Here is a 24,109-nt window from a genome sequence, read left to right as displayed (position 1 = left end):
TAGAAACACTCACACAGCAGCATTAGATAGGTCTAGTTTTCTCTTTGTAAATTAATGGCAAGGTAATAAAACACAAAGTATAGTGATAGAAATGTTCATTGATTAAAAAAACCTTGCTAGACTTATGATGTTGATAACAAGTCATCATAGTCTGTGTAAAGGCCCCATCCTTGATTCGAGTAAAATAGTTTTAGTTGATGATGGATAAAAAAAAAAAAAGAAATATTAATGTTGCAGAAAATCTACAGGCATTTCTCCCAACACCTTTACTTTGCTGTTTTGCCACAGGCTGGGATTTGGTGTGTTTTCTAGACCTTTAAAATATTAATAGCCAAGAAAAGTTGCTTGGATTTGTGGTGGTAGTTGATTTTCCCCCAAGGTCAATTGTGAAGCTTGTCAGATTGATTTTTGCATTCCACATAAATATGAAATGATGTATTATTGATGTAGATGTTGGTAATGTTGTGTGGACTAAGTTATTTAATCATTTAAAGTAGTTAAACTAATGTCAAGCTAAACTTTTAAAAAATAGGTAAGATATAGTGGTCTTAAAGATATGGATTTTTCACCACATATCAAATCTGAATTTGCACGGTTTATTTTAATAAAAAAAAAAACAGTCTATTGCACTGCGTGTTACAGAGTGTGTTCCTATTAGTGCCATACAAGCAGCTTATCGTCTGGTATTTTCAGCATTTTAGAGTGTTTTGGTTCACAAAAATGCAGCGAACTCCATCTCTGTATATGTTTTGAGTTTTAATTGTATTTTGGAAAGGAATACTGTATGTGTCAGTTACACTTTATTATCACATTTGCATAATTTACAACATTTTTGTGGACAGATTATTACAGAATTTCACACAGATTTGTAAAAAAAAAAGCATTTGTTAACCCATTGTCACAGAAACATAAAAGGCTTCCTTGTAGTTTTCTATTAAAATAAAAACTTGAGGGTTTTACTTGTCACGCCTCTGGTCTGTCTGTGTGTGTTTTTCTCCCCATGTGCTCCCCGTGACCCAGTTTCTCCCTTGCCCACCATCTGTGCAGTGGGATCACCGCGGAACTGCCAGTCTCCATCAGCGTCATGGCTGGAGGATCCCCTGTCTCTGCATCCAGCCTCTGAGTCCAGGACTGCGCCTCGGCCCGTCGACCCATTGGCTCCACCATGGCTCCTAGCTCCCTCCTCTCCGCCGTGGCCCGACTGTCCACTGGCTCCGCCGGGTTCCCTCATCTCTTCGGCTTCGCCTTGGTCTGTCATCGACCATCCATCGCCTCGGGACTCCACTCCTCCAGCTGCGCCTTGTCCCTCCATCCCTCCGGTTCTGTCTGGCTCCTCCTTCCCTTCAGCTCCACCTCGGTCCTCTGTTGCTTCGGCTCCACCGCGGCCTTCCGGATCCTTGCCTCTGCCTCGGTCGTCTGAGCCATCTGTTCCACCTTGGCCCTCTGGATCCTCCTCGTCACCCTGGCTCATCGGCTCTCCGCCTCGGGCTCCTCTGCCACCTGCTCCGTCACCATTGGTCGGCCCCCTGGAGTCGTCAACCCTTCCTCCACCACGGCTCCTCCCTCTGTCGGCTCCACCATGGGACACCTTTGCGGCTGTGGCCTGGGTCCCACCTGGCTCCGCCTGCTCCAAGCCCCTCTTGTCTCCTTCTGGTCCGCTTTGGCTCCTCCCCCATCGTCTCCACCATGGACTCTGTCTGCCAGCCCCCTCCCGGGTGTCCGCCCTCCTCCCGAGCCTCCTCCCAAGTTCCCACCCATCCCTCCCTATGTTGTTCCTGCGGCACGAGGATGCGCCTTCTGGGAGGGGGGGCGATATGTCATACCTATGGACTGTCCATGCATGTTTTTCTCCCCATGTGCTCCCCGTGACCCAGTTTCTCCCTTGTTTGATTGCGTTCAATTACCCTCGTTTAGTCTTGTATATAAAGTGTTGTCTGTTCCTGGTTTCCTTTGTCCAGTGTTACGTCTACCTTCATGTGCTACGTGTGTCTCCTGCCTGCCTAGTGTTACCCTTGTTTTGGACAATTAAAGACTGTTATCCTGAATTCTCCTACGTCTCCACGCTCCTTGCCTCCTCACAGTAGCAACCTGACATAACTCTTGCAAGTGAAGAAATTAAATCATGCCTATTGTAATTATTATTGTAAATTACAATTAAATATCTTAGAAATATTAATAATAATGTTACTTTTTCTTCTTCTTTTTCTTAGTCCCACTCAGAGCTATCGGGCCTGAAGGATCTCAGACAGAAAAATGTCATTTAATAGGAAAATGCTTTGACTATGGTTTAAAGTAAATTAACTATATTGTTTAAATATTATGCCTTTAATGTGGTGGCAATTTTTCCTCGTGGCATCAGAAAAGGTATTAAATGAAAGCTAGAAATTCCATTTTGGTGATAACAGTAAGTAGGCTAGTTAACTATATTAAAGTTACCTAAGAGGTCATTAATTAGTAAATAAAAGATTACAATTATCCAATCAAACTTAAAAAGGTACATTTATACTAAATACAACAAAATATCTTATTTTACATAACTGAGTTAAAAACAGCACAGGGACTCAAATGAGTGTAATGTTTTTATATCTGTTCATTTTCATGAACTGTCCAAATGTAATGAGTCACTAAAATTGACTTTCCAAACTGTAAATGATAGAGGAGACTGTTTAAGTGAAGTTATTTGATTAGCTCTAATCAAATTAGCTATCCCTTAGCTCAGTGTTTGGTCACGCTGCACGTTACAAAATACCTTGTTATTGGATAAGATAAACTGCATTGTCTCACTACTGAAAATGTACAGTAGTTAGTAGCTCAGCTCATTTAGTCAAACTTTACCTGTGGTAATGTTTTCAAAAATTAAAAATGTTTTAAAAATGTTCACCTCAATGGCAAAAATCATTCACGTCTGAATTTGGTCAGTCCAATCAAGTCACACCTTCACAGGTCATGTGCTGAAAATTCTGACATTATCTACCCACCCTCATGTTCAAAACTCAAATTTTTTGTGTGTTTTCTGCATGCAGTCTCGTGAGCACTATGAAGAGCCGAAGCTGGAGGCGGTGAGGGACAATAATGTGGAGTTAGTGCAGGACATCCTGAGAGACCTCACCACCCTCACACCTCACAGTCAGGCAGCAAATGAGCTCGCCTGCATCCTCAAAGAGCCGCACTTTCAGGTACAAGCAGAAACAGTGGAGCAAAAAATAACTAAATATTTTGAATTGTTTCATTTAGATTTTTGAAGTGGTTTCCCTCAATACCTGTTTTATTTTCTACAGTCTTTACTTGAAACACATGACTCTGTAGCTTCCAAAAGCTATGAGACTCCACCTCCCAGCCCCTGTGCGTTTATGGACCCGGCGCTCAACAACCAGCCTGTGCCTCCGGATGCTGTCAGGATGGTGGGCATCCGCAAAGTGTCTGGAGAGCACTTGGTGAGACCTGAACTGCAGCAAAATTGCTGTTTGCTGTTATCTGTTTTTATGCTGCTTCTATACCGGCATGCCATGTGAGAAGTGCTTTGCAGTTAAATTGAACTGAAACTGAATATTTAATTAAGTGAGGCATGATTTACCCTTTATAAAACGGAAATGAGCTGCTTATTCTGCTACTAACAGAATAAAAGCCGTTTCATATTGAAACATGGACAAGGTACATGGGCCAGGGCTATTATTGCTCACTAAAACTGTTAAAAACAATGTTTGGTTAATTGAAATAAAGCTGAAACAAAATATAAATATGAATATTAGATGAAAAACTAAAAGAAAAAATTAAAAATGCTGCCTTGGCAACTAACTGAAATAAGTTTAAGTTCAAAAATGACTAACTGGAAATAAATAAAATCTAAAACTGAAATAAAAAATATAACTAAAATTATAATTAGATTATAATTATAAATGTATAATCATAGGTAATAATGTATAAAAATTACAATATAAAAATATAAAAATAAATAATAATAATAACAAAAAACTATATTAGTATAGAAATAATACTAAAATAACAGTGACAAAGGCAATAATTGTAAATATAATAATTATAAATTTTGTTTTATGTATAGAATTTTTATGTACATTTTTATATAAATTAGATAACACTTTAGTTTAGGGACCAGTTCTTACTATTAACTAGTTGCTTATTAACATGCATATTACTATTTATACCATATTGTTTGTTTATTAGTACTTATAAAGCACATATTAGTGCCTTATTCTGCATGACCATACTTTAGATCCCTTATTCCTACTTCATACCTAAACTTAACAACTACCTTACTAACTATTAATAAGCAGGAGAATAATTAGGAGTTTATTGAGGGAAAAGTCTTAGTTAATAGTTAGTGTTTTAAATGTGCAGCACATTTCTTTAAAATGAAAATGCTGTATATAAAAAAGCTATATATACAGAGAAAATGATCACAGTCTGTGAAAAGGTTCCATAAGATATGGAAAAAAATTACACATTTAATCTTTATATTGAATTAACCATATTTTTCAACCATAGTTTTTTTGCTTTCATATTTTGGTTTAATTTTTCACTATAATTTCTACCCTAGTGATTGATAAATATGAATTAGTCTAATGAAGTTTTTTTTATATATAAAGCACTCAATAAAAAAAACAAAACTGTCATGTTGTTTGAATCACATTCTGTTCACTCTGCCAGGGCGTGACGTTTCGGGTGGAGGGTGGTGAGCTGGTGATTGCTCGGATCCTGCACGGGGGCATGATAGATCAGCAGGGCCTGCTGCATGTGGGTGACATCATCAAAGAGGTGAATGGAAAAGAGGTGGGGTGTGACCCGAAGGTTCTTCAGAACATGCTGAAAGAGTCCAGCGGCAGCGTGGTCCTCAAAATCCTCCCCAGTTACCAAGAACCACACACACCACGACAGGTGAGCAACATTCAGATCTAATTTTGTTCAGTAGGAAATACCCAACAAAAAATAGTGACTAGTAATTATAAATGTTTGTAGACCTTCAATGAAATCACACTACAAGTGGTCACAGAAGACACATTTGAGACATGGTACTGTAAACAACAGTTACTTTACCACTTTTCTATCTTTGGCCGTCAAACAACAACATGATAATATGAGTCAGCTCCCTTGCTGATGTAGCTAATGATTTGGAATAAATCAGAAAGCATAAGCTTGTATATCAGGTTATTATGTTGAAACACTAAATATAATGGTAGAAGACCAGAAAACACAAGGGAAGTTAGACAGTCAGTGTTGGGGGTAACGCATTACAAGTAACGCAAGTTACGTAATCAGATTACTTTTTATTAAAGTAACTAGTAAAGTAACGCATTACTTTTTCAAACAAGTAACTCCAGTTACTTTTCCCCCCATTTATTGACTGACAGCTCTTGTGTTGCCATATTGGGAGAAATCGGGAGTAAGTGCAGAGGCGTTGTGTGCGCTGTGTGAACATGATGCTTACTGTAGTTCTACACTAAATATGAACAGATTCAGTATTCCTCAAAATGAATAAAAACAGTCAAATGCAAACTCAGAATATTATACAAACCTGCAATAATTAAATATGTTAAATAAGACAAATATCATTTATGTATTTAATCCCATCCCTAGTGATTGATAAATATGAATTAGTCTAATGAAGTTTTTTTTATATATAAAGCACTCAATAAAAAAACAAAACTGTCATGTTGTTTGAATCACATTCTGTTCACTCTGCCAGGGCGTGACGTTTCGGGTGGAGGGTGGAGAGCTGGTGATTGCTCGGATCCTGCACGGGGGCATGATAGATCAGCAGGGCCTGCTGCATGTGGGCGACATCATCAAAGAGGTGAACGGAAAAGAGGTGGGGTGTGACCCGAAGGTTCTTCAGAACATGCTGAAAGAGTCCAGCGGCAGCGTGGTCCTCAAAATCCTCCCCAGTTACCAAGAACCACACACACCACGACAGGTGAGCAACATTCAGATCTAATTTTGTTCAGTAGGAAATACCCAACAAAAAATAGTGACTAGTAATTATAAATGTTTGTAGACCTTCAATGAAATCACACTACAAGTGGTCACAGAAGACACATTTGAGACATGGTACTGTAAACAGTTACTTTACCACTTTTCTATCTTTGGCCGTCAAACAACAACATGATAATATGAGTCAGCTCCCTTGCTGATGTAGCTAATGATTTGGAATAAATCAGAAAGCATAAGCTTGTATATCAGGTTATTATGTTGAAACACTAAATATAATGGTAGAAGACCAGAAAATACAAGGGAAGTTAGACAGTCAGTGTTGGGGGTAACGCATTACAAGTAACGCAAGTTACGTAATCAGATTACTTTTTATTAAAGTAACTAGTAAAGTAACGCATTACTTTTTAATTTAGAAGGAAATATCTGCGTTACTTTTTCAAACAAGTAACTCCAGTTACTTTTTCCCCCATGTACTGACTGACAGCTCTTGTGTTGCCATATTGGGAGAAATCGGGAGTAAGTGCAGAGGCGTTGTGTGCGCTGTGTGAACATGATGCTTACTGTAGTTCTACACTAAATATGAACAGATTCAGTATTCCTCAAAATGAATAAAAACAGTCAAATGCAAACTCAGAATATTATACAAACCTGCAATAATTAAATATGTTAAATAAGACAAATATCATTTATGTATTTAATCCCATTTTATTAACCAATGTCTTTGCTGCTGACCTTCGATGATCCAATTCAACCATACTAAGCAAAAATTACACATTTGTGTTTCATTTTTGTTAATAAGCACATTTCATTACACCAAATACACAATATAATGTTCTTTTTAGCAACATCATATGACCCCTTTAATGAAGGTCTTAGTATATGGATACTTTGTATATGAATGTGCCAAAAAAGGAATTTGCCCAAAAAAATTTTTTTGTATGTGTCTGACAGTTCAGTAAGCTTAAAAGCTTGATGGACAAAATGCTGGATAATAACAAGACTTGTCACAGTGATTTGATTGGCTATTTAGGCTGTCAGTCATTAATCTGTTGTAAGGGTCAGACCCAGATGGAACCAAAATGCTCACATGCTGACACAAACATGTGAACACACATGTAACTGACATCTACTGCAATAACCTTGGTTCAAAATGTCTCTATATCAACATCTTTGAGATCAAACTGCAGGGTTCGGGTACCTGTCTCTCTGCCAATGCATGCTGGGAGATTTGGTGCAGTATGCCAAAGCCCTTCCTGTTTTTGATGCTGTGCCACCCCACCTATTGACAAGTCTGCCCTCTCAGTCTTAGTATATGGATACTTTGTATATGAATGTGCCAAAAAAGGAATTTGCCCAAAATGGATAATAACAAGACTTGTCACAGTGATTTGATTGGCTATTTAGGCTGTCAGTCATTAATCTGTTGTAAGGGTCAGACCCAGATGGAACCAAAATGCTCACATGCTGACACAAACATGTGAACACACATGTAACTGACATCTACTGCAATAACCTTGGTTCAAAATGTCTCTATATCAACATCTTTGAGATCAAACTGCAGGGTTCGGGTACCTGTCTCTCTGCCAATGCATGCTGGGAGATTTGGTGCAGTATGCCAAAGCCCTTCCTGTTTTTGATGCTGTGCCACCCCACCTATTGACAAGTCTGCCCTCTCACATTTTCAGCTGTGTTATACTGCGGATCTTCCCCGCTTTCTGCTTTTCTGAGATCTCCATCTTATTAAATGAGAATCAAATGAGTGAAGTTCTGTTTCTCTGCCCATATGGTGCCATATTCAGAGTGTCCCATCTGTGCCTGTCTTTATTTGATCCCAAAATAAATGAACAGCTTCCTGTGCCTGCTGCCAATATGGGAATGGACATCACAGCGTCATGTTACTAATGTGATGCACGCTTCAGTGATGTGAATATTCATGTTTTTGAGAGCTGCTGTAGGTGTTTGTGCTGGCAGATGGTATTGTTGGCATGTGTTATGTTGTGTGTGAAGGATGCTTGCTGTTGACTGTCTGAATGATGTAATCCAGGCATATTTTCTGTGTGTTGACGTTCCAGCACCTAATAGCAACATTCCACTGGACTGCAGGGGACTACAGTTGCCATGACAACAGGATTATAGGCACTGAAATGTCTCTTGAAGGGATAGTTCAACCAAAAATAAAAATCCCATTTTAATTTACTCACCCGCATGTTATTTTGAACCCGTGTTTGCTGAAAGTCTTCTCCTCCTACATCTTGTTTGGCTAGTTTTTCCATTTGACAAAGAGGTGTGCCTAATTATATTGAATGTTTACTTGTAGTGTATGTCAAATCTTCAAATCAAAATAGTATATACAGGGTACTTTTTCAAATAAAAAAAATTACTTGCAGATAGTATAATATTAATGAGATAAAAAAGTGTATTTAAATGTATTACACTTTTATGACTATTTTTATTGTTATCTATCTTTTATTGTTATTTGTATTGCTGTCTATTATTACACTTTTTATTATGCATTGTAAATGATGTCAAATCAAAAGATTTACCTTAAAGTACATTTTAAATCATTATGGTTTAGACATCTTTTGTTGTGCTTTACAGAAGCACACTTATTTTAATGTGTTGACTAGCATTCTAAAGCAAATGTAAATACTTGATTATAATTTTAACTGTAGTGTGTTATTTGAAAAGTCACATTTAATGTAGGCCTATATTTTATTTAATATAAATGCTTGTCAGTCTATTTTGGCAGTACACTTACAGAGTAGCCTACTTCTTTTTCACTAGGGCTAGTATTCAATTTATAATTTATAATGATAAACACAATATTTCACACTTTGACAGATTACAGTTTGAATGGCAATAAAATATTTAATGATATTGATTTATTTTCCCCTCACACATTTCATCTCAAGCTGATACGGACACTCATGTCTACTAAGTAAAAAAAGCACACTAACTTTTGGGGAAAAACAACCCTTCTTTGGGACACAATTTCATTGGGAAAACATTTTTTAATTGTGATATAAGTGACTGCACAAATAAGGAGAGGTTTCATTTGTGTAAAACATTATTTTTTCATAGTTCATATTTTTATAAATTGTTTTTATAAATTATTCATAATCGTTAATAATTAGTATTATGGTATAGTATTCTTATAAAAATATTAATTCATATTTTGATTATGGATTTTCCTGTTTTAAGATTAAAAGTCTGTGTGAAAGAGGTAAACAAGTAGAAGATAGAATATGGTTTTATTTTGACCTTCATGTAACAGGAAAAAAGTTGTATTAAAATCAACCTAAAATCAACATAAAAGAGTGTATATTTATGTTGACAATATAAGGAATCACTAGAGATAGATGTGCCCACTTTCATTTATGCTAGACATACACCACTAAAGTTTTCAACAGGCTGTCAGTATGACACTCTGATTGATGGACATATTCAATAATAATATGTCCATGTGTTTCTCTGTCTTTACTCTTTTCTCCCTCTCTCCCCCTCTCTCTCTCTCTCTCTTGCTCTGTCTGTCTGTCTGTCTGTCTGTCTATCTGCAGCTCTTTGTAAAGTGTCACTTTGACTATGACCCCTCTCATGACAACTTGATCCCCTGTAAAGAAGCTGGACTCAAATTCAGCAGTGGAGACATCCTTCAGATCTTCAACCAGGAGGACCCCAACTGGTGGCAGGTGCTTGCACATGTGTGTGTGTGTGTGAATATATGTTGGTGATCCTTAAGCTCTGTATGGTGGTCTCACCTTGACTCTGGTCTCACCTGCAGGCATGTCATCTGGAAGGAGGCAGTGCAGGCCTGATCCCCAGTCAGCTGCTAGAGGAGAAAAGAAAAGCATTTGTCAAGAGAGATCTGGAGCTCTCTAGCACAGGTAGGACACAGGGCACTAAAGATATTCATATATAATGAATTCAGGTCGGGGTACACATGTCTTTGAAACACATTGTAAAAACACATTGTTTTTATAACGAATAACTTTTATATTGTTATTATTAATATTTTTTTAAGATAACATTTCCTGGACTGAAGCAACTTAGATGTACTTTATTATCCACACATCGTAAATTTTTAGAAAAATCATGAGCATCATCTAAAATGTGAGGCGTTTGAGGAGTGTTTATATTTGTCCATCTCGCAGTCATCATTGTATATTGCATTGCATTATATGTTTTGCCCACACAATAAAAACTACAGAGCTCTAAAAATTAAATATCATCTTAAGACATATTTTTGAGCAATATAAAGTGACAAAGTAAATTTATTTGAATTTTATGTAAGTATGCTGTGACACTGCTATAAAGAACTAATTGATTTACATTACAAATCAGAATTTAATATTAATATTTTTTACATATAAATAGCAACATCTGCACCAAATAGCATATTTTTGCTCAGTTTGTGCCTTTGAATAAATCTGGGGTGTTTTTTCCTCCTTGAGTATGAGCTCCATATTCACCTATATCATACTATATGAACCATAAAAGCCTGATGTATCAAATATGATACAAATCTTAAAACACATATGCATACTTTTAAAAAAGGTTCATTAAACTGTTCCTATTTATTCCTAATTATTACAGAGTAGTGCCCCCTGTAGGAATATCAGCATGATTCACATAATAAAGAACTCTTTGCTGTAAATTATAGGAAAAGGCCATTATTTATTCATCCTCAAATCATTCCAAATCGGTATGCTGTTATTTTGCTCTGTAAACTACAGTAATTACATTGGAAGGATCTAAAAGATTTGATGTGTTTGTCTCCTGTAGTAGACAGGAGTCATTCTGTGTGTTTATACTACCAGGATGTGTGCTGATGTCCGCAGGGCCTCTGTGTGCAGGGATTGGGGGTAAAAAGAAGAAGAAGATGATGTACTTGACCACCAAGAACGCCGGTAAAGATGGCTGCTGTCCAGTGCGACGGATACGCATGTGTCGTACTCTTGTTCTCTGTTGTGATTGTTGTTGTTGAAGTCAGTTGTCTTTCAAACAATCGCTCGGTATCTCACTATGGGAACGCCCCCAGGCGTGATAGACTATGGAAGCACCAATTACACCACGTCTTTCCGAAGGATGGACCAATCACAGCTCATGACAAGGAGCCCACCCTCTCCCTATATATACAGCTGTGATCCCCGAAATGGCATTCTTGTTCTCTTCCCCGTCAAGACTTTCCTTCAGCACCTAGGCTGTGCTGCTTTCAGTTCGTAGACATACCGTCAAGTTGACGTTGCCAAATGCAGTGTAGTCAAAAAGAAAAGCTAAAATCTGTTGCAGATTTTCTGCTCGTTACTGAGCTTCTTTGCTTCGCTGTAATTAGTGGTTTTTCCTATCCTAGCTAATGACTTAAGGCTATCTAAGGCTAGGGGATATTTGACTCACCATGTCAGTGTCCAAGGTCACGGCAGAGAAAGGGAAGGATGCCCCTTCGCGCTCATGTCCGACAGCATGCGGATTCATGATCTCGGGCAGGGATTCACATCCGATGTGTATCGCATGCATGGGTGTCAAGCATGCCCAGGCCGCACTGGAGGATGTGGAAAGCTGTTCGCACTGTCGTGTAATGCCGGCCAGGATTCTAGAGAGAAGGCTTCGAGTGGCGGCATCTTCCAAAGACGATCCGGTTCTCTCCGCTGTCCCTCCTTTGGCAAAGGGGGCCCAACCCTCTCCCCTGTGTGATCTTTCTTCGTGGGGGGATATTATGGATTCGGAGTCCCCTGAGTTTGCACCGCTTTTCGACCAGGGCGATGAGGTCGAGGGAGATGAGGAGATGCTAGCTCGCCTCCTCCGAGATGAGCCGGATGATGAGGAGGATGATGCTATCCTGTCTGCAGCCCAAGTGTCCAGGCCCGTGAGCGCGCAGAGTGGCGATGTGGCATCGACGGTGGTGGATTGCGACCTAGTTGAGGTCTGTAAACGTGCTGCAGCTAAGCTTGGCATCGCTTGGCCTGTAACTCCCGGGGATCTGGGAGTTAAAGGGATACTCCACCCCAAAATGAAAATTTTGTCATTAATCACTTACCCCATGTCGTTCCAAACCCGTAAAAGCTTTGTTTGTCTTCCGACCACAATTTAAGATATTTTGGATGAAAACCGGGAGGCTTGTGACTGTCCCATTGACTGCCAAGTAAATTACACTGTCAAGGTCCAGAAAAGTATGAAAGACATTGTCAGAATAGTCCATCTGCCATCAGAAGCGACAAGAATACTTTTTGTATGCGAAGAAAACAAAAATAACGACTTTATTCAACAATTCGTCTCCTCTGTGTCTCTCCGCATCACCGTAGCGCCATTTTAGAGAATATCCAGTGGACGCAAACTGCGAACGCTATTCTGTATCAGCCTCGACACAAGGATACATTTTCTATGTGTAGTTACGCTTTGATTTGAACGAAAACAGTGCATTTGTGCAGCACGGCTGACACAGAAGAGCGTACTCTGCTTGCGTCCAGTGGATTTTCTCTAAAATGGGGTTACGGTGATGCGGAGAGACACAGAGGAGACAAATTGTTGAATAAAGTCGGTATTTTTGTTTTCTTCACGTACAAAAATTCTCGTTGCTTCATAATGTTACGTTGAACCACTGATGGCAGACGGACTATTCTGACGATGTCTTTCATACTTTTCTGGACCTTGACAATGTAATTTACTAGGCAGTCAATGGGACAGTCACAAGCCTCCCGGTTTTCATCCAAAATATCTTAAATTGTGTTCTGAAGACAAACTAAGCTTTTATGGGTTTGGAACGACATGGGGGATAAATGACAAAATTTTCATTTCGGGGTGGAGTAACCCTTTAAACGGGATATCTATGACAGGAAAAGGCTCCCTTCCCACCTTCCCCCAGCGAAACAACTGCTTCCCGTTGTGCCGGCGTGTATGGCAGCGATAAAGCGGTCATGGGATAAACCCTTTTTGTCATCGTGTGCCCGTCAAGGGTTACTCGTGTCTCGATGTGAGTGAGATGGAGGGGCTTGGGCTCTCTAACCCTCCCACGGTCGAACAGTCAGTGGCTCACCACCTGCATCCAAACAGGCGGACCACTCTCTCATCGGCCAGCCCCTCCCTCCCTGGGAAAATGGAACGCTTCATCGCTCAAAGTCTGTGAGGGCACTAAATGTCACTTCATCAAGCGACAAGGCATGTCATGTCTAAATTTTAGTCCGGATGACAGCAAAGTTACACTGCTGCCAAACCTGGCTTTCGTTTCCAAAGTCAGTGATTCAGATTATAACTGCTCTGCTTTGGAGTTGCGTGCATTTTACCCTCCTCCATTATCTTCTTCAGAGGAGAGGAAATTGCACACTTTGTGTCCTGTACGAGCGTTACGCTATTATGTAAAGAAGACACGATCCTTCAGAAAGGATGGTCAGTTATTCGTTTCATGGGCCACTCATTGTAAGGGTAAGCCGATCTCCTCGCAGCGCCTCTCCCACTGGATGGTGGAGGCAATTGAAATAGCCTATACATCTATGGGTCTTCATTCCCCAGAGGGCCTTAGGACCCATTATACGCAAGGTAATGGTACGTCATGGGCGTTGTTCAAGGGGATTTTGGTGGGAGTATTTGTGCGGCGGCAAGTTGGACTTCCCCGCAAACATTTATCAGATTTTACCGTCTTGATGTCACTGCGCCTTCATTGGCTCATGCGGTTCTTAAAGTTGGCTCTTTGGAGAATTGAAAGGTTATCTTTCTTCCTTTTCGAATCTGTTCTGCGGCTCCGGAAGCATGCGTTACGGGAGTTGGCTATATCATTCTCATAGTGAGATAACAAGTGATTGTTTGAAAGAGAACGTTAGGTTACCTGGTTCTCTGAGAACAGAGCGAGGTATCACACTAAGCTTCCTTACTCACAATTACACGGGGGAAGAGCATGCTTAGAATGCTGTTTTGGGGATCACAGCTGTATATATAGGCAGGGGGTGGGCTCCTTGTCATGAGCTGTGATTGGTCTGTCCTTCAGACAGACGTGGTGTAATTGGTGCTTCCATAGTCTATCACGCCTGGGGGTGTTCCCATAGTGAGATACCTCGCTCTGTTCTCAGAGAACCGGGGTTACGCAAGTAACCTAACGTTTGTTTCATGTTAAAATGGCAGTCGTTTGTATAATGAGTTTGTAGTCAGTTCCATTTCAGGAGAGGTACTTCAGGTTCACAAACTGAAATGTGTTAGTTGACTGAAAGAAAATGAGAAATAGAATAAATTGAACCTCAATAAAATCCATATTTATCTGACAAGCTGAACTGGAACTGACAAATGATACATTTCGATATAGTGGCTAAATCAGACTAACAATAGATGAGATCTTTCACCATACCAGAGTTCGACCGACATGAGTTGAGGATCGCTCATGCGGTTCTTAAAGTTGGCTCTTTGGAGAATTGAAAGGTTATCTTTCTTCCTTTTCGAATCTGTTCTGCGGCTCCGGAAGCATGCGTTATGGGAGTTGGCTATATCATTCTCATAGTGAGATAACAAGTGATTGTTTGAAAGAGAACGTTAGGTTACCCAGTTCTCTGAGAACAGAGCGAGGTATCACACTAAGCTTCCTTACTCGCATTACACGGGGGAAGAGCATGCTTAGAATGCTGTTTTGGGGATCACAGCTGTATATATAGGCAGGGGGTGGGCTCCTTGTCATGAGCTGTGATTGGTCTGTCCTTCAGACAGACGTGGTGTAATTGGTGCTTCCATAGTCTATCACGCCTGGGGGTGTTCCCATAGTGAGATACCTCGCTCTGTTCTCAGAGAACCGGGGTTACGCAAGTAACCTAACGTTTGTTTCATGTTAAAATGGCAGTCGTTTGTATAATGAGTTTGTAGTCAGTTCCATTTCAGGAGAGGTACTTCAGGTTCACAAACTGAAATGTGTTAGTTGACTGAAAGAAAATGAGAAATAGAATAAATTGAACCTCAATAAAAGCCATATTTATCTGACAAGCTGAACTGGAACTGACAAATGATACATTTCGATATAGTGGCTAAATCAGACTAACAATAGATGAGATCTTTCACCATACCAGAGTTCGACCGACATGAGTTGAGGATCTACGAGGAAGTGGCCAAGGTGCCTCCGTTCCGCAGGAAGACGCTGGTTCTGATTGGAGCACAGGGTGTGGGCCGCCGCAGCTTGAAAAATAAAGTTTTGGTGTCGGACCCACACCGTTATGGAACCACCACACCTTGTCAGTGCATATTTATATTTTGTATTTAATATTTATGCATTAAATATTAAAATTGTCTTCATGTTGGATGTGATTCAAGTGGGACCACATTTACTTTTATTATTATTATTATAATTATTAACTAATAATTTATCAGTAATGCAACCTTAATCAGAAACAACCAACCAACCAAACAACTCAGAACCATCCAAAAATTACATGTAAACATTAAAAATTTACTTAATATGAATAAATAAAACATACATGTGTGTAAATCTGATTATTTGCAGTGCTATTGTTAATCAGCTCTTTTTGTCCCTCTGGACAGACACATCTCGTAAACCCAAGGTGGATGAGAAGGAGGGGCAGATGTACCTGTTTATGTCTCGCAGCGAGATGGAAGCTGACATCAAATGTGGCCGTTTTCTTGAACACGGGGAATATGACGGAAACCTGTACGGCACCAAGATCGACTCCATTCATGAGGTTGTGGACTCCGGCAAGATTTGCATTCTGGATGTCAATCCGCAGGTGCTCTTTGAAAATTTTCGATATCCTAAAGAGTGCATTAGTGGCCACTTTTTCAACAGTGCTGATTCCTGAAATATTTTTCCATTTTATTTTCCCATAGGGAAAGGTGAATCACAACATTCAAACACATACAAACTTTGATTTAAAGAAACAAAATACTAGTTTTTTTTTATCTAAATACCTATAAAAAATGATATTCGATACCACAGGGAAAAACTGCCATAACATTAAGGGCATAAAATTAGATTTTTAATGAAAGATTATTATTTTTACCTATTTTTACCTAGAATAGGGTGCTGTGAGCATTATGGAGCATTGTAAACATATTAATGTATGTTTCATTCATAGTGTAAGGCGTCCTTGTGCGGAAACTCCAAATATGCCTCACAAAAGTAATATAATCAGAATCAGAATAAGAATGAGCTTTATTGCCAGGTATGTTTACACATACGAGGAATTTGTTTTCATGACAGAAGCTTCCACAGTGTAACAGAATGACAGTGACAGAACAAAAAAACACAGATAAAAATAAATAAATAAAATAGAACAAGTAAAATAAGGAATAAAAAATATACAAATCGACAATTGTATGTACAGGTATATAACAATAGACAGTTGTATGTACATAACTTATGATGTTCCAGGAAATCGTTAATATGGACAAACAGGGCTCCAGACTAACTATTTTTTACTAGGAGCACTGTAGCCCCTGATTGAAAATTTTTAGGAGCGCCAAGCAGAAAATTTAGGGGCACACCTTAAATCAGCCTGCAATGCAATCATTCACATATTTTCCCCATTTTAACTGTATTACTGACAAATGCTTTGATAATAAATAGACTCAGGGCTCAAGACTAACATTTCTGAGTAGTGGCACCAGCGGCAGTACGTTCTACAGATTTGGTAGCGCTGGGGGGTATTAAAAACAAAGATAATTTAATCATAAATATACTATTTTGTTTTAAAGTGCAGTTACTAATAATGTTACACATTTATTTCTGGTTATGCACATTCGACAGTAAAGCACTGAGCCGGAGTTGAGAAGTTTACAAAATTTTCTTTGATTCAAAACAGTATATTTTATATGAAAAAATTATATATTCTACTCTCATTAACTGTTCCATTATTCTTTTATAGTCGCCTATTATATTGAACTGGCTGACAGCTTTAGCGATTTTCAAAGGAATGCTCTTTGAGTGATTCGGTTGCAAATTGAACAAAGTTTGTTTTTCAAGGCACTTTGTGACTTTTCTTACTTCAAACACATGAAAAGTGTAAAACTTTGACAAAATTTGTTTTCTTGATGATTTGATATTTTATAATAGTGATTTTATAATATCAAAAAAAAGGAAATGAATGACTAATAAGCCAATAAGAGCTCCTCTGCTGCCATCTACTGGTTATAGTGGTAATTTGATGTCTTTTTAAAATTTTATTTTAAGTAAGTGTTTACCACACAGTATATTTTGGTCATCCCATTCAAAACATTTAAATTGGATCATTTTTAGAGCTTTAAATTGCTGGAAATAGTTGAAAGTCATTGAAAAGTGCTTGAATTTCTCTCTCAAAAGGTTGTACAAACCCTGAAATGAATAATGTAATAACAGTCGACTCGTTCTGCCACAACACCATGGTTACAGTTAGCGTTACTGCTTCTTATTTTCTACATCAGCGCTGTTTGATCTGTTTATAACAGAGAATTCTGTGCAGAACTTGAATACTTCTGGCTAGATCTCACAGCAACCTTTATTCATTCTGCGGCGAGTTCAAACGCTTCTAGCTGGATCTCGCAGCGCTGTGCTGTAGGGTGTCGCGAGATCAACACTGGGTCCCGAGTAAAGCTGTTCTGAGCTCGGATCAGTTTGCTTGCGCTGCACTCAATTATTGGTCCGAGCTGATAAACGGTCGCGCTGTTTTGTCACGCTTGCCGTTTGATGTTTCTCATATGCAACAGAAATGGCAGCGCTTAGGAGTTGGGCAACGCGGTGGTTGTGCCAGTGCAACTGCTCACGAAATTTAGTCGCACCGGCAGAAAAAATGGACGCGTCGCAGTCTGGAGCCCTGACAAAGGGGTCCAACTATTGTTGTAACTGGAAAAAAGAAGAGAGAAACGCTTTAACTGATCAAACATGAAGACAATAAACACAACTGCGACTATACAGTACATGGCTTATCTGTGTTCTTCAAGCCATCTTGGGTATTTTGGAGAAATATAAAACTATTTGTGACCCTGGACCACAAAACCAGTCATAAGTAGCACGGGTATATTTGTAGCAATAGCCAACAATACATTGTATGGGGCAAAATATCGCTTTTTCTTTAATGCCAAAAATCATTAGGATATTAAGATCATGTTCCATGAAGACATTTTGCAGATTTCCCACTGTATTACTTAACTTAATTACATTTTGTTTAGTAATATGCATTGCTAAGGACTTGATTTGGACAACTTTAAAGGCAGTTTTCTCCATATTTAAATTTTTCTGCACCCTCAGATTCCAGATTTTCATAGTTGTATCTCAGCCAAATATTGTCCTATCCTAACAAACCATATATCAATGGAAAGCTTATTTATTCAGATTCCATATGACATATAAATCTCAATTTAAAAAAATGGTCCCTTATGTCCATTCCACTTCTGGAACCCAGCTATTGCACTCTAGTTACAAAATTTGACTGTTCATATAAATATTCTAGGCTAAATACTACTAATACCTGATGCAGATTATTTGTATTTAAATGGAAGTCTATTGGGCAATTTTACAAATATAGTTCTACAATTATCACCTCATTTCATGTTTCATTGTTTTCCAACAGGCGCTGAAAGTTCTGCGAACAGCCGAGTTTCTTCCATATGTGGTGTTCATCGAAGCCCCAAACTTCGAGGTTCTGAAAGACATGAACAGATCTGCCATTGAGGCTGGTGTTGTGAATAAACAGCTGACGGTAATTTCTTTCTTCATGCCCTCAGAATGATTAGTTCCTTGAATGTTGACTATGTTCCTTGAGTCTCTCTCATTTAATCTCTCTCTAGGACTCAGAGCTCAAACGGACAGTGGATGAGAGCGAAAGGATCCAGAGGGCATACAGTCACTATTTTGACCTGAGCATTGTGAATGACAACCTGGACGGAGCATACCGCAGCCTCAGGAGGGCACTGGACAGACTCAACACAGACCACCAGTGGGTTCCTGTCAGCTGGGTCTTCTGAGAGCAGTTGGGTTCTTCTGTCTGAATTTCTCAAAGTGGCTAGGAGTCTAGTTAACTGCTGTAATCTATGTGAACTTGCCTGTTCTTTAGATTTTTGCACAAAAAAACATGACGATACAAAGCTAGTTTATTATTTTGTAAAGAAACGAAGCTGATATGTATATCTGTATTTGTTTAAAGGAGTTCTGTACAGTGCTGTACGTTTGTTATTCCTGTGAGAGTAGGGCTGTATATTTGTATAGAACCTGTAGAATATGTTTTAACACCCTACGTTACAATAAAGCTATTCAGAATCACATTGGATATATCAATGCTATATGATTACGTAGTGTTTTGCAGGGATTGTTTAGTTTTGATGTTTTAAAAGCAGAATTGAAGAGTGGTTTGGCGTGTCATATTCCTGTGAATGTTCGATTCGTTTGCGTTATTTCTTGTAACATTCGTTAGTACAAAATCAATTTCAGTTCAGAGAATGACAAAAGCAAAATATGTCACGATATACGTCATTTGAAATTGATTGGTCTTCGGGGGCGGATTTAGTGAATTGGGGGCCCCAGGCAAAATATAGGAATGGGGCCCTATACATTTGCACACATTTTCCTAGATCAACCTTGAGGTTCCTTTTTTGTTGTGATTCTTGCTGCTGCACAATGGTGCCCCATAGTTGTCCAATGTTTCTACATTTTTCATGTACATGTTATAATGGCTTTCTTTTATGTTGTAGACCACGAAATAGCAACTGATTTACAGTTCAGATACAGGTTTTCACAAAAACTAAATAAATTATAAAATGATAAACCTCAATTGAGCGTTTAAACCAGGGGTGAGCCAGAAGTATACATTATTATATTAATTTAAAACGGGGTTATGTGGGTGGATTTTCGCATTGATCTGAACAAAAACTACAGACTGGATTATTGAAAATGAACAGACATTCTCTGCCAGTAGGAGGCACTTTTGGAACGTCAGAAATATAGAATGAGAAAAGTGCGAAAAAATATAGCCTAAATTGACGAGGAAAATCCACTGATGAGTTACCAGCGTAAGCCTGTGTGGAAAGGCTGTCTAATTCTAAAATACATTTTAGATACATCTTTACATCTTTAAAATACATTTATTTTTTGTTGTTTTAACATTATTAAAAAATAATGAAAAGGCAATTATACATTTACACACCTAAAATACATAAAACAAGAGCATGCTCACAGATGAGAATAAAATGGCATTGGATGAAGTGGATTAGAGTGCTGCACGGGCCTCAAATATAGGCCCAAGCCCGTCTTTTTTCCCCTTTTCCCCAAAAAAGCTTATACTACTGTTTCAGCTATTAAAATAGTTCAGTTTTGTATGTAATGGAAAAGTGATTATATTTAGTTTAGTTTATAAAACAGGTTAGTTTAAATGTTTAACCTAGATAAATGTGCGCTGTTAGATGCGTATTATCCAATCGTTTGTGCGGAGAGTGGAAGCAGAAGCGCGTTCTGCAGGACATGGAGGCGCCAGCGCCATCACTTGCATTTTTTTCTAAAAGTGGAAACAACTTAAAATATGCAGTCATTTTTGCTCATAAAGGTAAGAGTAATACATCATTCTAAACTGTAAAGGGTCTGGTCTTATTTGTGTGCACTCACAATATCAACAAAACGTTGTGCTTTTATAAAATAAAGAAAACAAATGCTTTCTGCCGTCTCGGTCTTGAACAGGAGTGCTTCACAATACTGAAACCTAAACTCAAGACATGATAAAAATATATAGAAAGCTTTAAAATTACTACTTTGGTCTTTATGCATTATATAAGGATTTACGATTTAAATGTTATCGTTCCAATACAAGAATTCTAGAATGTTTCACTGTGACCGATCAATCGCAGCATTCTGCAGTCATATATTTTTCTGTAACGCTGGTAAACTGTATAATTCACCTTTGCCCAGGAAAGTGATTTCTGACATGTGTCTCTCATATCACTCCACATTCTCTTCTCACATAATAAAATATAATCAACTAAAATCAGCAGATCAAGTTCATTTATTCATTTGGCAAGTAGCCAAATTGATATATGGTTCTTGAAAGTATTTTCCCTCACATGTTTGTGCACATATAGCTTTTACAAAGGTTTTTTAATAGTTACCAGTAATTACAGTATATATATAATAAAAGTCTTATTAAAAAACCAGATGCTTTGCGAAAGACAAAAAACCTATTCCTATTATTTTATTCCATGATTTCCTTTGTTTCTGTGAGCTTTTGTGTGGGGCTGCTATGCAGCAGTATAAGACAGAAGGACATATTGGTCAGTTCTTCACAAAGATTGAAGATCATCATATTTAATTACTGTAACAGAATGTTATTCAGCATACACAGTCATCCCCAATTTACACAGAAGATTCAATATTTTTTTGAAAATCAGCAGCACATTTATGTTGAAAAGCAGGGTGCATAGAGCTGACCCTGTCTTCCAGAAGATATTTCAAAACACCTTTCAAAATATTCACAATACATGCATTCACATCTCATCTCACTTCGATATTTTCATATAGCGATTTAACGCTACAAATTCATCTACAGAAGTTGCATCCAACATTGCGTGTGTCTGTGTGTGTCAAAGAAAAGTTCAGACGTTCAAGTTATGATTAACACAAACAAAGCAATAACTAATTAGGTGAAAGCACTGGAAGTTCAGTCCTGGAATAAATAATCTATCCAAAATGAAGCTAAAAGAATGTCTTAAATTCTACATAATACCTGCTTTAACATGGTGCTACATTTACTTTTTTATTAGCTCTATCTGACACCATTGAAACATGTCAGTAAAAGCGTATATTTAATATATAGCAATAATTTTAGAATTTATCTGGTTGCACTTTATTTTGATAGTCCACGTAAGCATTTTACTAACTCTAAGTAATTCAGTTATTCAGGATTTGGTTACACTTTACTTGAAGGGGTGTGCATAAGACTGACATGACACCTTCATAATCATGACATGACACATGTCATGAATATGAAGGTTTTTATGCATGTTTATAACAACTGTCATTAAGTGTCATTCGCTCAGTTATGTCATTTTTAATGCAAAGATGACATTGTTTGAGATGTCTTTGTTATGGGCTATGGTTAGGGGTAGGGTTAGGTTAGGGTTAGGTCAAATAATGTCATATTTGCATTAAAAATTACATAACTGAGCGAATGACACTTAATGACAGTTGTCATAAACATGCATAAAACCTCCTTCATATTCATGACGTGTCATGTCATGATTATGAAGGTGTCATGTCAGTCTTATGCACACCCCTTCAAGTAAAGTGTTACCCAGGATTTACATAATACATGGAAATATGGTTACATTTCAGCCACTCCTCTTCACGTGGTTCACAAAAGCAGTACACTTTTTTGTTCTTACAAACTGCCTATTTGGTGCGAACTTTCACTCACAATTCCAGTTATGAGAATAAAAACATGTATTAGTTATCACACAAACAAAAATATATATTCAGAAGTGTCTATTGTTGATTGGATGATTGTGACATCATATTTAAAGGTGGGCAGTACGGTGGCGGTGGCACGTCGGAAGTGTCTGGAGTCACTTGAACATCAGAAATATTTAATTTAACGCTAGACTGTAAAAAAAACAAAACAATTACAAATATTATAAGTCTGTTGAAACAGCATTTCAACATACATTAAGTGATATATTCTGTAGAATAGATAAAACTAGCTGAAGCTGTCCTAAACAGGTCATAGCTGGTTTGAGCTAATGTGCAACTCTGACCTGCTGAAAGGTACCCAAAACCTGCCAAAAATCAGCCAATAGACAAGCGACGACTTTTTAGATAGCTAGATAGACAGACAGCTAGATAGACGTACCTCTGCATATGACGGTGGTGGACACTCTAGTTCATATGGTGGCGGTGTGAACTCAGAGTCATCATGAGAGCTTATCTCATCTGGTTCGTCTCTCTCTTCTCTCACATGAATGGGGTTGGGAATCACATAGACATGGTCGCTGTTTGACAGGTCCAGAACTGAGTCAGTGTCTGAGACTTTACTGCAGATTTTGCAGCAGTACCTCAGTATGCACAGACTCACAGTCAGACCCAGCAGCGGCGTCAGCCACGTCCTGCACAGCATCAGACATACAACCTTCACTTCAATGTATTCCCTACATACCCTAGTGAAAAATAAACATACCATTTACATTTACGCATTTATGTGCTTAATAAAAATACCCTGCAACCGTACTTCTGCTATACTAAACTGGTAGGCCTATACCCAAAGTCTGTTAAATTCGAACAAATAATTTTGTGCTTAATGCACTGTAATTGTGTGCAGGTAGTGCTGAAGTATATTTGACTGTGCTAAAGTGGAACTATTGCAAGTATAGGCTACTTCAGGTACACTTTAGCATTTAAAGACAGATATTATTAAAAGATCATACAATCCTTATCAATAGTGATATTAAAACAAATTTAAAGCTTAATATTAATAAATGTGCATTGTGCACAAGTAGGCTAGTACTCCAAATAAAGTTTAATTATAAGTTTTATATCAGTAAGTCTTGAGCGATATGTCAGTAAATATGTTAATAGACTTGAACTTTACTTAGTATGGCATAAACGTATTTTAAATATGTTACTTTTTTACTAGGGTATAGAAAGATCTTATGAAGATTTTATGAATGTCGTACTTACTGGATATAGTAGAATGTATAATCAGCCATTGAAGTGGCCAGGAATCTCTGCAGAGAAAAATTCTATATTAACGTACATCTGTAAATGATCAAGACAAGTTACCTTAACTTTGTATAAAATGCAATTGATTTAATGACTTAATGCTCAATTTTTGTGTACAGATATATGAATTTATGAAATTGTTTTATAGCTGATATGGACACTGATTTGAAATCCTCTATAGTTAAAAAAAGTTTTTAATTAAAACCATTTTTTTCTCTTTTTTCATGGGGCTTAGTCAAAATGCTATAAGAAAATGTGTAATGAAGATTTTAAAAAAAATTTAAAAGGCAGAAATTGTTTAAAAAGAAAAGCTTTTCATCCCTAAAATTTATATTTTAATTTAAAAACTAAAAATTAAATAAATCCTAGATCAATCATTTTTGTGTGAAGGATCCTAAAATTTAAAAGGCAGCTATATATATTTTAAGTGTGAAGATTCAATAGTCAAAAATTAATATTTTATATATATATATATATATATATATATATATATATATATACACACACACACACACA

General features: G+C 37.9%; 1 protein-coding gene across 4 annotated transcripts in view; it reads left to right on the top strand.

The window, feature by feature from the left end:
• Nucleotides 1–19,128, top strand: part of LOC107569196 (MAGUK p55 subfamily member 2-like) — a 51,096-nt gene extending 31,968 nt beyond the window's left edge. The window contains exons 3-12 of one of the 4 annotated variants that reach the window (XM_016255213.1): nt 3,024–3,176; nt 3,279–3,434; nt 4,666–4,893; nt 9,504–9,635; nt 9,728–9,830; nt 10,785–10,853; nt 14,982–15,143; nt 15,451–15,653; nt 18,471–18,599; nt 18,688–19,128. In XM_016255213.1, coding sequence (XP_016110699.1) covers nt 3,024–3,176; nt 3,279–3,434; nt 4,666–4,893; nt 9,504–9,635; nt 9,728–9,830; nt 10,785–10,853; nt 14,982–15,143; nt 15,451–15,653; nt 18,471–18,599; nt 18,688–18,864 — 1,512 coding nt within the window. In that variant the 3' untranslated portion in view covers nt 18,865–19,128. Of the gene's footprint in view, nt 1–3,023; nt 3,177–3,278; nt 3,435–4,665; nt 4,894–5,701; nt 5,930–9,503; nt 9,636–9,727; nt 9,831–10,784; nt 10,854–14,981; nt 15,144–15,450; nt 15,654–18,470; nt 18,600–18,687 lie in introns of all 4 variants that reach the window. The other 3 variants (XM_016255215.1, XM_016255216.1, XM_016255214.1) reach the window with 3 other exon arrangements.
• Nucleotides 19,129–24,109: the final 4,981 nt, after the last annotated feature.

The sequence above is a fragment of the Sinocyclocheilus grahami genome, unplaced genomic scaffold, assembly GCF_001515645.1.
Source record: "Sinocyclocheilus grahami isolate Dianchi unplaced genomic scaffold, SAMN03320097.WGS_v1.1 scaffold1321.1, whole genome shotgun sequence".
Classification (NCBI taxonomy): Eukaryota; Metazoa; Chordata; class Actinopteri; order Cypriniformes; family Cyprinidae; genus Sinocyclocheilus; species Sinocyclocheilus grahami.
This window is presented reverse-complemented; position numbering and strand designations above follow the sequence as displayed.